Here is a 16,418-nt window from a genome sequence, read left to right as displayed (position 1 = left end):
GCTGTAGAATGTTGTTCTCAGTTGGTCGAAACCTAAGATAAAAATTTGACAGGGCATGATGGATTGTCAATTGCCGAAACCTAAGAATGTTGTTCTCAGTTCGTCGAAACCGTATCCACTCAGTTGGTCGAAACCTAAGATAAAAATCTTGCGGCAATTTCATGTAAAATGACGTGAAAATAAAAATAACGTTCAACTGATGGATTGTCGCTGGACCGCGACGCAAGGCCCTGCAAGAGAGAGTCCAGAACCATGGGCTCGGAGGTCGGAGGTTCCGAAGCCAGCCCAACAGGGTTTGGGTTTGGGTCCAGGCTAGTAGGGAGCCATGACGACAATGGAGCGCGGCACGCCGCCGCATTGGCCGCTGCTGTCCCACCTTTCCTTTTGCTTTCCCTCTGCGGAGTCAATGGGTGGGTCAAAGCTCCGGGTCCGGGCGAGCATGTCTTCTTCCTCCTCCTCCTAAGGCAAAGCTACACCCCGCCCCCGCCATCGCCGGCGCACGGCCCCGCATTCCCCTCCCAGATCCCCCACCATGGACGCCTCCACCTCCGCCTCCGCCTCCGCCGCGGGATCGGACGTCGCGCCGCCCACGCCGGAGGACTCGCCGCCGCGGCGCGCGCCCAGGCACCGCCGCGCGCAGTCGGAGATCCTCCTCGGGGCCGCCGCGCTCCCCGACGACCTCGCCTTCGACGCCGCCGACCTCGGCGTCGTCGACGACGAGGACGAGTACGAGGACGACGAGGAGGGGCCCGGCGGCGGCGGCGGCGGCGGCGCGGGCAGCCGCATGTTCCAGATGTTCCTCGAGGCCGGCGGCAGGCTCGGCGAGCCCGTCGACCCCGCCGCGCCCTACCCGCCCCCGCCGCCGATGCCCGCGCGCCCGCGCCACCAGCACAGCATCTCCATGGACGGCTCCACCTCCTTCGCCTCCGCCGCCGCGCTCGGCGGGAGGGCCGCCGCCGACGCCAAGAAGGCCATCTCCGACGCCAAGCTCGCCGAGCTCGCGCTCGTTGACCCCAAGCGCGCCAAGAGGTGAGATACACTTCCTAGCCTAACCTCTGCTGGAACCACGAACCGACCTCCTTCGCTTCGTTGCTATTCTCGGCATCGTTAGGGGATTTCCCCGAATAAGACATAGATTGCGGCGGTTGACAGGGACATGTTCCACGGCGTGTTGTGTAGCAAAACCGATTTCAGGGAAAGTTGCTTCTTCCAAAAGGAGCCACACGGGTACCGGGGTGTGAAAAGGGAAAAAGTTGTGGGATCTGGAATCATGTCATTTTTAGCGAGCAGTAATCAACTAATCATATGAGTGAGAACTGTCTGCTATTTTAGGCATTATTATTGGCACTTAAGCAGGAACCTGATGCTACTGAGGACTGTATCTATTTTGGATTAGAGGCTCTTTTCTTAATGGGGGGAAATGTAGTATTTCTATAGAGTTTCATTACAGCTATAATAGTGTATTAGCTTAATAATTGATATAGTGGTGCCAAAAACAAAGTGTATTTGCACAACTTTGTGTTCTTCTTAATCTTATTACCTCTAGGGCGTGATGTGCATATTAAAATATGGTGGTGGTGCTGGTGAATGGGTGATGTAAAGTAGGTACTTAAGTAGGTCCTTACAATTGGTTCACTAGTTAATTCAAAGTATCTCTATATGTCACTGTCAATATCATTTAGCCAGCAGTTTAAAAAAAAATGTTACTAGATGTGATTCATTATCAGCAGAGATTTTTTATTTCAACTTCTGCGTTACCAAGTGGTGGAGGACGGACTAGATTTTTGGTATGGACGTGCCTATAGTATGGTAACAATAGGTAGGGTAAACAAATTGGCAAAGTATTTATCGATGTTTGTAGCACATACACAGCCTATTATTGGCTCGTACAAAAATCAATCTATCCATTACGCACTCTCAAATTAATTGTTTTGTTCCGAGACAAATAGACAATGATGGACACCATTAGTGCTAAGTAAATGCTGACATAGCAAGTGACCTTTCCGGTTCAAATGAAAAGAGCCAACCATCGCTCATACATGTTCCTGTGTTAGATTTCTCCTATAGGTCGATGTATATACACATGGCGCTGGTTTTAGTCTCAACATTAGGATGGGATAATGGTAAATGTGATGTTTAGCTATGGCAGGTGCCACAATGGGAGCTATGCCACTGGCGTTACCTTCCCTGGAGGGGAGGCCATGTAAGAGCAGCGTTTCACGACTGTAATATTGCCTTTTGCTCTAGTGGTAATTTTAGTACAAAACATTATACTCTTGGCTGCTCATCTTATGAGAGCAACTACGTAGTGTTATTCTTTGCTAGAACAATCTAGATGCATCTTTGTTTGGTATTTTGATATGATTCATTATGTTCCACTTGTGTGGTGTTATGGACTGTGTGTGCCTTTTGGGATTTGTGCTCGCTACTTAGGTTAATTTGATTTACCTTTTATTTTGTTGAAACTTTTTAGGATTATGGCCAACCGCCAGTCAGCTGCTAGGTCAAAAGAAAGAAAGATGCGCTACATCGCGGAGCTCGAGAGAAAAGTACAGTGTCTTCAAACAGAAGCAACTACACTATCAGCTCAATTGTCCATGTTGCAGGTTTGTTAATTGGATTTAATTTAACTTAAATTCTTGCATATTGATATGCATTAGATGGTTTAAATCTGGGTATTAAGTTGGTTTGCTGACACTTGCTATAGTCTCTCCAATGGTCGATACCGATGTTAAGGCATTTCAATGCATCCTATTATATTTAGACGTTCTATTAGAATCTCCAACTGTCGTTATTGTCTACTACCCCCGTTCCGTAAAATAAGGTGTACTAGTATTTTTTTTTCAAAAGTCGAAGGATGTAAACTTTGACCAAGTTTTGAGAAAAAGCTGTCAACATCTGCCATGCCAAATCAATGTCATTAGATACATCCTGACATACATTTCCATGTTATATCTAGATACTACCATAGTTCTCAATAGATTTTCCTATAATGTTGGTCAAACTCTACATTGTTTGACTTCAGGAAAAATTTATACGCCTTACTTTACAGAACAGAGGTAGTATTTGTTCAGTTGTTTTATGTTTTGCCAATTTGATCTTGTAAAATACCTTTACATTTGCATATAGTAGTTACTAAATTTGTGGGTTACTTGGTATTTCAATACATGCTTGGACACCTAAGAAAGTAGTTTATTCGGAACTAGAAGATCGCCTTGACAAAGGCCATTCTTGCAACGGACCTTATCCCCCTGGCATGCCATGGGAGCGTCTAACTAGTGAGCTTTTAGATATGGTGGAGCCCCTATTCTTGTGCATGTTGTTTACATCTGACATATTATTACCAGTCGTATATAGATACTGTATTTCATACTATTGATATTCTACAGATACATATTGTCAGTGTACTGCATATTTTCTAGTTTTTAAATTAATTCTTTTAGGTTGTCCATAACTGACGAGTCTATTATTTGTATGATATGATACAGAGAGATACCACTGGTTTAACAAATGAGAATGGTGATTTGAAGTTGCGGGTGCAAACAATGGAGCAGCAGGTCAGGCTGCAGGATGGTAAGGTTTTCTTTGCATTGCAAATTCGAAGATATTTACTTCATACGACGCTCATTTCATGTCATGTACTTCCATAGTCGCAAATTACTCAATGATGTTCTAAATTATACATGTCTACTTATTCTCACGTAGAAACTTTGAGTTAGGTATTCTCTTGGATTTTGTCCTCATGTTTCTTGATCATCTAGAGATTCAACAGCTATTTTTGGTCTCCTTCCAATTCTAAATGGCAGAGTTAACCCTTGTGTTAGCCTTTTGGCTATGCTTGCTTACTTTGTTTCCCTACTATCTTTAATACTGCAAGTGAGAACAGACCGTCGGTCTGGTGGCTAGGCGTGCGGGAGCGCACGCTGCCCACCCGGGTTCGAACCTTGGGTTCGGCGGGTGCTCACGAGTTTTCTTCTATAAAAATGCCAACGGGTGCTAGTGCCTGGGTTGGTTGCGTTTTTTTTTTTTTAATACTGCAAGTGTGTAACCGTTCTTTGTTTGCATGTAGCACTGAACGACAGACTGAGGGACGAGGTTCAGCAACTGAAGATTGCAACAGGACAGGTTAACAACGCCAACAGTGGGAAAATGGGAAAATTCGGCATGTCCTCCTACGGAGTGGATTCAGAAAGCTACCAGCGTAGCCAGATGCAATCTCTTGTGGCTGCTCAGCAGCTTCAGCAACTCCAAATCCGCTCCCAGCACCAGCAACCTCAAATGCATTTGCAACAGCAGCACCTAGGCACCGTCCGGCAGCAGCATCAGCATCAGCTACGCCAGGAAGCATTGCCATTTCCGGGAGACCTGAAGATGAAAGGAATTGCCATGACATCCCACGTGCAGAACGCAGGCGCTTTCGGTGGGCACGCGAGGAACGAACCGTGAGTACATGTCAGTTGTCAGAAATAATTTGAGTGACTCATGCATAGGCTAGTGCAGTGTGTAGGTAGGTGCCTAGATGTCTGCAGCCTCTAGAATGTAGACCCCATTCAGTTGCGAGTTTGTTGCAAAACTGATGAAACAAACTGAGTACTTTGCCCAGGCCGAGTCTTCTGTCTGGAATTAACCATAAGTTGATGTCCGAAACTTTTCCCGGATATATGGTGAAATAACAGACTGTCATAGTTTTTCTGGCAACCGTTAAGCACTGACGAGCTGAGCCGGGTGTTGTTTGCGTATATGCAAATAAAATGTTCTGTGGAAATAAATTTCCTGTTCTTGGGTAAACCTTACCTGTTTGCTGAAAGAGACGGCTTAAATGTTGCCGTGTCCATGTCCTGTTATGGACATACAAATTTGGGGCGGCTTAAATTTTGCCATGTCCATGGTCCATTTCATGTCGGCCTTTTGCCTTCTCGATCTGGACACCAACGAGTTTTAGTCTTACTCTCGGAGGTTTTCGCTGATTGGCACGTGACGCTATTGCATATCTAGATTGGAATGGATCTTGTTGTGTGTGACTTTTATCTTCAGCTAGGGCAGCTTCGTGAGGGCATGGCGTGATGCTTCGCTTTCTTATTGCTGCCATGGGACATATTTAAATATAGATTTTTGTAATATTTGGGACATATCTAAATATAGATTTTCTAATATTGACAAAGGCGGATAAAGTCATGGTGAATGCGAGGTTTGCAATGACGGATAGGTGTATTGTTGAGAACTTGAGATGAAGACTTGCTGCAAAGGTTCTTCCTTTGTGTTGGGTGTTTGGTGACTTGCGGCAACGGACAGGGGGTGGCTGCACATGAAGATTACATTTTTGTTGGTGCTTTCCGAGTACCGAGTGCTATTTCTAACATGAAAAAACAGACTTTCTCCCTAGTGAAAACCCAAGATCTTCGATCAAGCGAGGATAACGCTTGTGCATGGTTTCTTCCTTTAAAAGTGTTGCTTTTGAAGAATTTTTTTAGTCTGGGTGTTGTCTTGGGTGGTGGTTAGATTGCTGCTGTTGCGAGTATTTCAATATGGCCGCGACGTGATCTTTGTTTTTTTATTTACCTCTCTTTTATTTTTTTTCGTAGTAGTGCATATTCTTGATGTTTTTTTGGATATCTTGTTGACCTAGAGATTTGGTGTAATTAACTTCTTTGCGATCTTTTTTGTCGAAAAACTGTGGGGGCGGCGCAGCAAGAGGGGATGATTGACCTACATTTGGGAGTTTCCAGGACACCGTTGCCTGTCCTCTCAGTGGAAAATGTTAGGAATAAATTAGCGTGATAATTAGGCTAATAAGGCAGTTAGGATTTCTATTAAGAAAACTACCTAGCAGTTATTCTCTAGCGTTGTCCAAACGCTGTGTACTTAGAACCGTCGCTGCACCTCTTCGAAGCGACGCAATCATGTAAACCGACTATGTACTGACGACTGTTGGGGTACTATATATACCCCATGTCCCTATCAATGAAAGCATCCATTTGCCATTCTATCTTTGTCTCTCTTCACGTTATCAGCACTTGTTCTGCCAAAAGCAAGTAGGCCATCGGAGAGAATAGAGAAAGAAATTTACGGGAAAAATCCGATGGAAGAAGAATTATGTTTAGTGGATAGTGCTACTACTAACACAATTTTAAGGGAAACAAAATACTTCCAAACTCTTACTAAGAGAAAGGAAGATGTCATGACTATAACCGGGAGTAACAAAGCAATAATTGGTTCAGGAAGAGCCACATTTACACTCCCTATGGGTACTACTATTGTAATTCAGAATGCACTCTTGTATCCTGAATCAACGCGTACCCTTATAAGTTTCAAAGATATCCGATCAAATGATTTCCATCTTAAAACTGTTAAAATGGATAAGAAACAATATTTGCTTTTAACAAAAAGCGACGGATATGAGGAACAAACTCTTGAAAAATTCCCTTCATTTTCATCCGGATTATACTTTACATACATCAAACCCGTACCGTTTGTTGCGTACAAAATAATTTTTCAAAATCTTGATAAATTCAAGACTTGGCATGATCGCCTTGGTCATCCTGGAATAGGTATGATGAGAAAAATTATAAGCAATTCTATTGGTCATAATTTACCAATTAAAAGATTTCCCAAGTCATCAGATTTTGTATGCACCACATGTGCTACCGGGAAATTAATTATTAGGCCATCCTACCTCAAAGTTAAAAATGAGTCACTTAATTTTCTTGAAAGAATTCAAGGAGATATATGTGGTCCAATACAACCTTTATCTGGACCATTTAGGTACTTTATGGTGCTAATTGATGCATCTACTAGATGGTCACATGTGTGTTTATTATCAACACGTAACCATGCCTTTGCCAAATTAATATCTCAAATTATCAAATTAAGAGCAAATCATCCTGAACACAGGATTAAAACAATAAGAATGGATAATGCGGCTGAATTCAGTTCACGCGCATTCAATGATTATTGTATGGCCTTAGGCATTCATCTAGAACATTCTGTACCTTATGTTCATACTCAAAATGGATTGGCTGAATCTTTAATCAAAAGAGTAAAATTAATTGCTAGACCATTGTTGGGAATTGCAATTTACCAACCTCTTGTTGGGGACATGCGGTTTTACACGCCGCAGATCTGATACAAGTCAGACCAACTGCATATCATGAAACTTCCCCATTTCAAATAGTACGAGGCAATCAGCCAAGTATTTCCCACCTGCGAAAATTCGGTTGCGCTGTATACATACCGATATCACCACCGCAGCGTACCTCCATGGGCCCCCATAGAAAAATTGGAATCTATGTGGGATATAAATCTCCGTCAATTATAAAATATTTAGAACCCCTAACAGGGGACCTGTTTACAGCCCGGTACGCTGATTCAATTTTTGATGAGGATCATTTCCCGGCATTAGGGGGAGAAACAAACCACAAAGAATGCCAGGAAATAGATTGGAATGTAACAGGCATCCAATCCTTAGATCCACGTACTAAAGAATCTGAATCTGAAGTTCAGAGAATAATAGATTTGCAACACTTTGCAAATAACTTGCCAGATGCATTTACTGATCACAAAGGTGTCACTAAATCATATATCCCTGCAGTCAATGCACCAGAACGAGTAGAGGTACCAAATAAAACTACTCAACTCCCAATTACAAATAAAAGGGGGAGAAATCTGGTCTCAAGGGAAAAGGCTTCTCCAAAGCCACCGCGGAAACAAAGGAAATCTATGACGGTAAATGCAAATCAACCTGAAGTTGATAGACACCAAGATGATGTTCAACATCAAGAACCTAGCATAAATGTGCACACAAATTCTATTGCTGGGACATCGAAACAACCAGACTCCGTTGTTATGGGAAATCACACGGTGCCTAAAGAAACTAATGAAATTTCCATAAACTACATCGATTCGGGAGAATCATATAATAGAAAGACTACAATTGTCGACACATATTTCTCCTCTAAAATTGCTAAAACCCTTCAACTGGATCCAGAGCCAAAATCTATGAAAGAGTGCCTGAAGCGCTCAGATTGGCCTAAATGGAAGGAGGCAATTGAGGCAGAATTGCGCTCGCTTAATAAAAGAGAGGTATTCTCTAAAGTAATACCTACTCCTCAAAAAGTCTTCCCTGTGGGAGCTAAATGGGTTTTCGTTCGAAAAAGGAACGAAAATAATGAGGTGGTGAGATATAAAGCGAGACTAGTAGCACAAGGGTTTACGCAGAGACCCGGTATCGACTACGACGATACATATTCTCCTGTAATGAGTGGAATTACGTTTCGATACTTAATATCATTGGCAGTACAAATGAATTTATCAATGCAGTTAATGGATGTAGTGACCGCATATCTATATGGGTCACTCGATGCGGATATTTATATGAAAGTCCCTGATGGACTTAAAATCCCTAATCCAAATATAAATCGCAACATATATTGTGTAAAATTACAAAAGTCACTCTATGGCTTAAAGCAGTCGGGTAAAATGTGGTATAACCGGCTTAGTGAGTTCCTTCTTCAGAAAGGATACTCAAATAATGATGATTGCCCATGCATTTTCATTAAGAAATCCTCAAAAGGATTTTGCATCATCTCAGTTTATTTTGATGACCTCAACATCATTGGTAACGCGTCAGATATATCTGTAGCACGCAATCATTTAATGACGGAGTTTGAGATGAAGGATTTGGGAAAAACCAAATTTAGGTTTACAACTTGAGTATCTTCCCTCAGGAATACTCGTTTATCAGCCAGCATATATTCAGAAAGTTTTGGAAAAATTCAACATGGATAAATCATATCCATCTAAAACACCCATGGTCGTTAGATCCCTTGATATGGAAAAGGATCCTTTTAGACCTAGGGATGATAACGAAGAAGTATTGGGACCTGAGTTTCCATACCTTAGTGCGATAGGAGCACTAATGTACCTTGCTAACTGTACTAGACCAGATATTGCCTTCGCAGTAAATTTATTGGCTAGACATAGTGCAGCTCCAACAAAACGCCATTGGGCTGGAGTGAAGAATATCTTCAGATATTTACAAGGTACCAAAGATCTTGGTTTATTCTATAAGAAGAATCAAGACATGACTTTGACTGGCTATACTGATGCTGGCTATCTTTCTGATCCCCATAATGCTAGATCACAAACTGGATTTCTATTTTTATTCGGTGGAACTGCTATCTCATGGAAGTCAACTAAACAGACTTTAGTAGCAACTTCCACTAACCACTCTGAAATAATTGCGTTATATGAAGCTTCACGTGAGTGTGTATGGCTTCGCAGAGTGATTAATCACATCCAGACATCATGCGGCATAGGTTCATTAGAATCACCAACTATTATCTATGAAGATAATGCTGCATGTGTTGCTCAAATGCATATGGGATATATTAAAAGTAATATCACAAAACATATTGCTCCAAAACTGTTTTTTCCTCATGAATTACAGAAAAATGGAGAAATTAATATTTTGCAAACAAAATCTTGTGATAATCTTGCAGATTTATTCACTAAGTCTTTACCAGCAACTGCATTTCAAAAATGCATTCATGGCATTGGTATGAGACGACTTAGAAATTTGCAAAGTTCAGGGGGAGAAATTTCCCAGAACTGAACTTAGTATTTATCATCCGATAATAATATATTGTACTCTTTCCTTATGAGTTCTCCAACGGATTTCTCATATAGATTTTAATGATACAATTATTATACCAACGGTATATCGGATTCCTATATTATCCTTATATTTTTCTACAGGATTTTGGAGGACATATATTTTACAAGATCAAGTTTCAAGATCAAGTTTTCAAGAGACTTTATGGAAAATTTTGGACATAGAAGATTTTGAAGACATCGTTTGTCCAAGGGGGAGTGTTAGGAATAAATTAGCGTGATAATTAGGCTAATAAGGCAGTTAGGATTTCTATTAGGAAAACTACCTAGCAGTTATTCTCTAGCGTTGTCCAAACGCTGTGTACTTAGAACCGTCGCTGCACCTCTTCGAAGCGACGCAATCATGTAAACCAACTATGTACTGACGACTGTTGGGGTACTATATATACCCCATGTCCCTATCAATGAAAGCATCCATTTGCCATTCTATCTTTGTCTCTCTTCAGAAAATAAAGATGAAGGCGTGAAGCTGAAGACACATGCATGCCAATAAAGAAGCAGCTGCGTTGATGAATCAGCAAGTACTGGAGCAATAGATCGATGCACTGTGAAAGTGGGAAGAAAGCTCGAGCAATCTATCAACAAAGCAAAAGGGTACAAGACGCGGTAATATGAAGAACACCATGTATCATCAATGTACAAATAATGAATCAGAGCGTCCAGCTAAATTAAGTTCAGCAGCAGCAGTCACTCCAGCTCCTCCTCCCCGTATCATCCTATACCCCAAAAAAGAATTTTACAACAGAATCTCAAATTCGATGTCCACCGACAAGAGTGTGTTGGTATCACGTCGTAGCTGGTCGGTGGACGTGCGTGCGTGTCCAATTAATTGTTCAGAAAGGAACGGCTGTGCTGCTTGTGATGGATGCGTCAGTCGTCGTCTTCGTAGAAGCGCTTGAACTCGAATGCTGCGACGGCCACGACCCAGACGGCGACGAAGACGCCGTAGGAGACGATGTAGGCGCTGACCTCCTTGGCGATGGTGAGGCCGAGGAAGACGTTGGCGATGGCCAGCAGGATGGCGATGCGGCCGATGTTGTGGTGGTACCAGTTCCAGAACCGCCGCACCTTGGACATCTTGTCCGGCCGCGCCAGCACCGCCGTCACCTGTGGATGAGAAGCAGCAACAACGACATGGTGAGCACACAACGTTCTTGGGGGCCATGTTTTTCTGTCGGCTACCAGAAGATGAATGAACGTGACAGCAATCACTGCATGCATTGTCTATCAGAGGTCTCTGGAGTCAACGGACCGAAGCAATCTGTAAACACTCCAGCCTGATGGCAAGAATCTGGGGCATGTGAATTAACTAAGGAAGATTCACAGCCCAAGAAAAAAACCTGCAAAATACTTAGTACTAGTATGTTTTGTTGTTCCAGGCTTGCTTACAGGAAGAGCACATGCCACTCTGCCAGCTCAAATGATATGCACGCACATGTAGCCAGCTGGAACCGCAATTGGATTCAATCAAGCTAGTCGATCGAGTCGTCAGCAATTTCCTCCATGTTACAGGAATGAATTTACAACAGAGAGCAAGGTAATCTAACGAGAGACTCGGACGACGAATCGACGACAGTGGTGTACGTACCTGGAGCGAGCACATGACGAGGATGGCGATGCCGATGGCCTTGTGCACATCGATGTTCTTGAGCCCGTCGTCGTCGAGGCGGAAGCCGATGATGACGGCCGCGATGCCGACGAGGAAGCCGACGCCCTGCACGGCCATGTGGCCGTAGAACCAGTAGGGGTCCTGGCGCCGGAAGTAGCGCGCCACCATGATGCCAATCGGCAGCAGCACGCCCCAGCCCATCATGGACAGCAGCCCGTGCCACCTCTCGGCCGGGAACCCCGCGTCGCTCGACCCGCCGCCGCCGCTAGAGAGCGTCGCTGAAACCAGATCAAGGACCCTCGGCCGGTTAACAAAAGAAAAAGCGTTTCTTTACCGGTAGGTAGGAACCGGAGCGCGTCTGAATGAATGAAATGGTGTGTGTGTGGTGTGTGTGTACCGGATGCGTAGTTGAATCCGCGGGATCCCATGTCCCGGTGCTCCTGCAGCGTGAAGTCCGGGGAGGACGGGAGGCTGCCCTGGTTGCCGACGGCGTAGATGAGGAACGGCTGCGGGTGGTCGGTGCTGAGCTCGAAGGCGAGGTAGAGCCTACCGGAGCTGGACACGGTGGCGGTCTTGTTTCTGACCAGGGTGAGCTTGCCGTCGTCCGCGGTGACGGACTCGGTGCTCCTGCCCTGCAGGTAGTACTCCTTGGCGACGGCCTTGCCGCCCGACGAGGAGGAGGACCAGCCCACCATGGCGCTGCTCCCCACCATGGCCCCCTTGCCCGAGAACCCGACGGACACCCAGGATCTCGTGTCCGGCGCCGACAGCACGAAGCTCCACTGGTTCGTCGCCGTGTTCTTGTACTGCAGGAGTGTCGGCAGAGCAGGTCGTGTCAGATCGGAGTCTTACATCACATTTCGCCATTGTAAATCTGTGGCCTGGTTTGCTAAACTGGGAATGGCATATGCAAGATAAATGCTGCAAGAACGAATGCCAAGAGGAGGCAATTACCCTGAGGATGAAGTCCTCTTGCTTCCAGAGGGTGATGCAGTGGAAGGCGGAGGTGTCGAAGGGGATGAGACGCGCGACGGCGAGGTCACCGGCGCAGGAGTCCGTCTTCTGGTGGCTCACCGCGACGCAGAAGCCGAGGAGGCAGAGCAGCAGCAGCCGCACGGAGCCCGCCATTGGTGGTGGTGCTGCGCCTCTCTGCGCTGCGCTTGGGTCAGTCTAATCTTCTTCCTGCGGCGCGTCCTGTCCTTGAACCCCGTGTGTGCGTGTGGATTTGGTTGGCGCCGCGGTGGCCGGTGGGTGCAGATCGAGGTCGGACAAGCAAGCAAGATTGGCGGTGCGTGGAAGGTATGAGGAAATGGCCAACAGGCCCGCTGCTGGGGGCAGTTTGGCAGGTCAGAGGATGCTCTTCCAATGGCAATCCCCGAATCGAGTACCGTTGTCGCGGTATATGTATGTCCTCCTCGAGTTGCAGTGTCTGTCCTTGATTGTGTGCAGATGTATGTATATATATACCGTGCTGTGTTATTAGCTGGTGGTTAAGCTTTACCACCGTCAGAGGGCGCACATGCACGGCAGATTGGCGGCAATCATTGTATCGCAATTTGCAGGGGATTCACACTTTCAATTAGGAAAAACTCCCAACATTTCCTAGGTTTACCATAAGTTATGCAGCCCCCGCCGGCGCCTTCCCCAAGTACTCCCCTCCCGCTGTCGCCGCCGCTGCCCGAGGCATAGGTAGGCAAAACCTGTGTGGCCCGGTGGTGGATTTCCTCTGTCATCGACCAGGTGGGGATGGCGGCGTGCTTTTCCTCCTTTCCTAGTGGCGGTGAGGTGGGGTGGCAACGACCATGGCGTGGCTACGGCGGCCATATGCGGCAGCGCTAGCAAGCGGCGCGGAGGTCGGGTCCTATCTGGGGCCTTAGTGGGGTTGCGAGTGTTTGTGCAGTTGCTCAGGTTGCTGCTCCGTTGGCGGCGTGCGGAGGAAATCCTAGGATACTTTCACATCACGAGGATGCATAGGGTAGGAACTCCGAGCATGGGTAGGAACATCTTGTGCTACCAATGCATTTTCTTTTTGAATAGATCCTAGCAATGAGTTGGGGAGGTGTGAATGCGTCGTTACCTTGATGAAGGCATCACCGTTGCAGATAACGCCTACTCACTCGTGTTGCTAATGGAGAAACCTTAGATTTGAGTCTCCTAGATCGAATGATGGCGGCAGTCTGTGTTGTCTTGCCTCTTGGGCCATTGTTTTGGAGTAGTAGTTGGACGATGGAGGCGAGATGTGGAGTGGCGTACATATGAAGTGTTGGCGTCGGCGAGTCTCGGTGGGGTGGCGCAACAAGGCCTTGGTGATAGATACAGTGTGATGGACTTGCGCCGTGTGGGAGTGTTGTGTGGTTCCATGGCCATCTTCGCATGTAACCTCTAAAGAACAGTAGGCGATGCCCACACGATAAGGAAATGAAAATAAATGGCGAGGACATCGACGACGGCCGCATCGCGCAGGGGGGGGGGGGGGTACAACTGGGCTTTCCTAGGGCTGGGTCGGGTTTTGGGCCGGGCCAAAAAGAAGGTTGGCCCTAAATTCCTTGGCTCGAGCCCGGTCTAGCGCGACCTTCGGGTTTACAAATTAGGCCCGAACCTAGCTTAAACAGAGAAAAACCGGGCCTGACAAGCCCAACCCGAACTAAGCCAAATCGTATTTTCTGCAAGCCCAAACCCGTCCCGACAAGCAAGTGGGACCTGGCCCAACCTGAGATTTTCGGGCCGGGCTGCCCATGTCCAGCCGCCGAGCCCCTTCTGCCTCAACCACGATTGCAATGTGGTAGGCCGACCACCACTTTGCGAACCGCTTCAGGAAGAAGATGCCCTTAATTTGGCACATCACCGGCCGGTACATGGTGGGAGGTCAACTTACCCCATGCTCCACACAGTGCTACAAATGAAGCATGTCTACACCCAGTGACCCAGCTACCGTACCTACTCGGCTCCAAAACTAAGCTAATCAGGAAGCCGTTGCTTGTTACTGCACACAAACGGAACGCGATCCCTCAACGGACGCCAGCATGTCGCCTTGTCCTGTAGAGGAGCGCGGAGACAAACCGAGAGGGCGACGCGCGCGTATGCCGCATGTGTATCGGCGGCGTGCGTCCAATCAATCAGTGATGAGGCCAGTCAATGGTGAGCTTGCTGCGAGGATCCGACCACCGCGGATGGGTCCACCGGACCGGCGGTGCTGTAGGACGGCACGGGGAGAGGTGGAAGGTGGGTCCGGGCGATTATTGCGCGGCGGGGGAGGAACAGCTCAGCCTTCAGCGCCATTGCTGCACGGATCTGGTTAAAGAAAGATGCCGGGCGGGTGATCAGCACATGCATGGAGCTTTGCCAGTTCGCGGCATGCCGATCCATCGGTTTCGAACGACGACGCGTCGTCCCGCCGAAGCAGCAGACCGGCCGGCGCTAGTGGCGTGCGAGTCGGAAGCATGACCTCAATCTTCCTGGTCGATGACCCAGGATCTTCGTGCAGTTCCCAAACTGTTCTTTAAAGGGATTAGGAGCACGTCGGATAAAAAAACATTCACGGTCGCATTTTCTAAAGCCTTTTTTTATCCGGCACCTCGAACCCGTTCCCGCCCCACACGGGACGCTCGGGCACGCTGAATACAACGAAAAGCGAGGTGGAGTCCCACATGTCGGCGACTATTTCCATAAACCGTTGGCTTGCCTTTTTCTCGTCGCTCCTCCCCTCCCGCGCCTCTCTCCCCTCCACCGTCGCTGGATTTGCCGGCCGTTTCGACGGCTGATCTCTTCTAAGAGTCGGCACCGTCGTCGCGGCTGGCAATCTCGGCGGTCGTTCCGTCGCCGCCGCTGCGTCAGCGCGTCCCAGAACGCGGCGTCAAATCCACCCCACCTCCGCGCACAAAAGGTGCTCAATGAGTTGCCAGGTAGACGCGATTGGCCGATGTTCGTTGCATCGTCTATCGCGGCGCAATTTTAACCATTGGTTTTGCTACAGACATGGATAGCGATGACGAGATGCTTTCCCTACTGCTGGAGGATGAGCAAGCCTTCGACGGCAACCTCTGGGGGCATTTGCTGATCATCGCGTCCCTCCAGGACATGCTTGACGCCGATGCGGAGAAGAGGAAGAGGCCGCGCCGCGGAGGATCAAGGCCGGGGAGAAAGAAGTCGAAACCCCGGCAGAGGATGGAGGGGCATACCATGCTGCACAACGACTACTTCGCAGATGACGCAACACATGCGCCGACAATTTTTGGCGCCGTTATAGGATGAGTAAGGGTCTGTTCATGAATATCCTCCACGGCGTTCGAGAGTTCGACCCCTACTTCAAGCTCAAGCACGACGCTGTAGGCGTTGTCGGGTTCTCGTTAATTCAGAAGTGCACCGCCGTCATGAGGATGTTTGCATACGGAGCACCTGTCGATAGACAGGACGACTACCTTCACATGAGTGAGTCTACTGCCATTGAGTGCATGTACAAGTTTTGCCGAGCTGTGGTGGGAAAGTTTGGCAAATACTACTTGAGATAACCAACTGAGGAAGAGACTGCAAGGATCATGGCACAAAATGCTGCCAGAGGATTTCCTGGAATGCTTGGAAGCATCGATTGCATGCACTGGTCATGGAAGAATTGCCCGTTTGATTGGCAAGGTATATACAAAGGGCGTCATGGATATTGCAGTGTGGTGCTTGAAGCTGTGGCAGATTATGACCTGTGGATTTGGCATTCTTTTTTTGGCATGGTGGGATCACACAATGATATCAACGTGTTGCAGCAGTCTCTGGTGTTCATCATACTAGTGGAAGGACATGCTCCACTATGCAACTATGAGAGTCCACCAATATACCAAAGGCTATTATCTAGCCGATAGTATATATCCAAAATGTGCCACTTTTGTCAAAACAATCTCGAATCCATCAGTTCAGAAGAATTCCCACTTTGCCACGCGACAGGAGGCTTGCATGAAGGATGTCGAGTTGGCATTTGGTGTGCTTCAAACTCAATTTGCAATTATCTGGTACCCTGCTCTAAGCTGGTCTCACGACCAAATGTGGAAGGTGATGCATGCTTGTGTGATCATGCACAACATGATCATCGAGGATGACCGCAAGAATCATGCCAGTAGACATGTTGATCCCTATGAGTGTGAGGGCCCTCTTG

The 16,418-nt window shown here is 47.0% G+C and overlaps 2 protein-coding genes across 2 annotated transcripts; one reads left to right on the top strand and one right to left on the bottom strand.

Annotated features, from left to right (window-relative positions):
- The first annotated feature begins 395 nt into the window (after positions 1 to 395).
- Positions 396 to 4,660, top strand: LOC127335389 (probable transcription factor PosF21). The gene is made up of 4 exons (XM_051362045.2): positions 396 to 1,029; positions 2,474 to 2,606; positions 3,489 to 3,573; positions 4,070 to 4,660. The coding sequence occupies exons 1-4, from the start codon at positions 533 to 535 to the stop codon at positions 4,444 to 4,446; spliced, it is 1,092 nt and encodes a 363-aa protein (XP_051218005.1). The 5' UTR covers positions 396 to 532; the 3' UTR covers positions 4,447 to 4,660.
- Positions 4,661 to 10,223: 5,563 nt separating this feature from the next.
- On the bottom strand, positions 10,224 to 12,704 carry LOC127335388 (cytochrome b561 and DOMON domain-containing protein At3g07570). Its single transcript, XM_051362044.2, has 4 exons — positions 12,233 to 12,704; positions 11,676 to 12,084; positions 11,258 to 11,556; positions 10,224 to 10,776 (listed from the first exon to the last, which is right to left on the bottom strand). The coding sequence occupies exons 1-4, from the start codon at positions 12,404 to 12,406 to the stop codon at positions 10,540 to 10,542; spliced, it is 1,119 nt and encodes a 372-aa protein (XP_051218004.1). The 5' UTR covers positions 12,407 to 12,704; the 3' UTR covers positions 10,224 to 10,539.
- Between the last annotated feature and the right edge of the window lie 3,714 nt (positions 12,705 to 16,418).

This window comes from Lolium perenne, chromosome 2, assembly GCF_019359855.2.
Source record: "Lolium perenne isolate Kyuss_39 chromosome 2, Kyuss_2.0, whole genome shotgun sequence".
NCBI classification, from domain to species: domain Eukaryota; kingdom Viridiplantae; phylum Streptophyta; class Magnoliopsida; order Poales; family Poaceae; genus Lolium; species Lolium perenne.
The sequence above is the reverse complement of the archived record's forward strand: the minus strand, read 5'-3'. Positions and strand labels throughout refer to the sequence as shown.

What these genes read in the sequence shown, in the direction of transcription:
- LOC127335388 (XM_051362044.2), bottom strand. Translation starts at nt 12,406, where the DNA reads ATGGCGGGCTCCGTGCGGCTGCTGCTGCTCTGCCTCCTCGGCTTCTGC. An exon ending in CGGATTCAACTACGCATCCG is followed by an intron (nt 11,557 to 11,675) that starts GTACACACACAC and finishes ATCTGGTTTCAG; the next exon opens with CGACGCTCTCTAGCGGCGGC. An exon ending in TCGTCATGTGCTCGCTCCAG is followed by an intron (nt 10,777 to 11,257) that starts GTACGTACACCA and finishes TCTCATCCACAG; the next exon opens with GTGACGGCGGTGCTGGCGCG.
- LOC127335389 (XM_051362045.2), top strand. Translation starts at nt 533, where the DNA reads ATGGACGCCTCCACCTCCGCCTCCGCCTCCGCCGCGGGATCGGACGTC. An exon ending in GACCCCAAGCGCGCCAAGAG is followed by an intron (nt 1,030 to 2,473) that starts GTGAGATACACT and finishes GAAACTTTTTAG; the next exon opens with GATTATGGCCAACCGCCAGT. An exon ending in GCAGGTCAGGCTGCAGGATG is followed by an intron (nt 3,574 to 4,069) that starts GTAAGGTTTTCT and finishes GTTTGCATGTAG; the next exon opens with CACTGAACGACAGACTGAGG.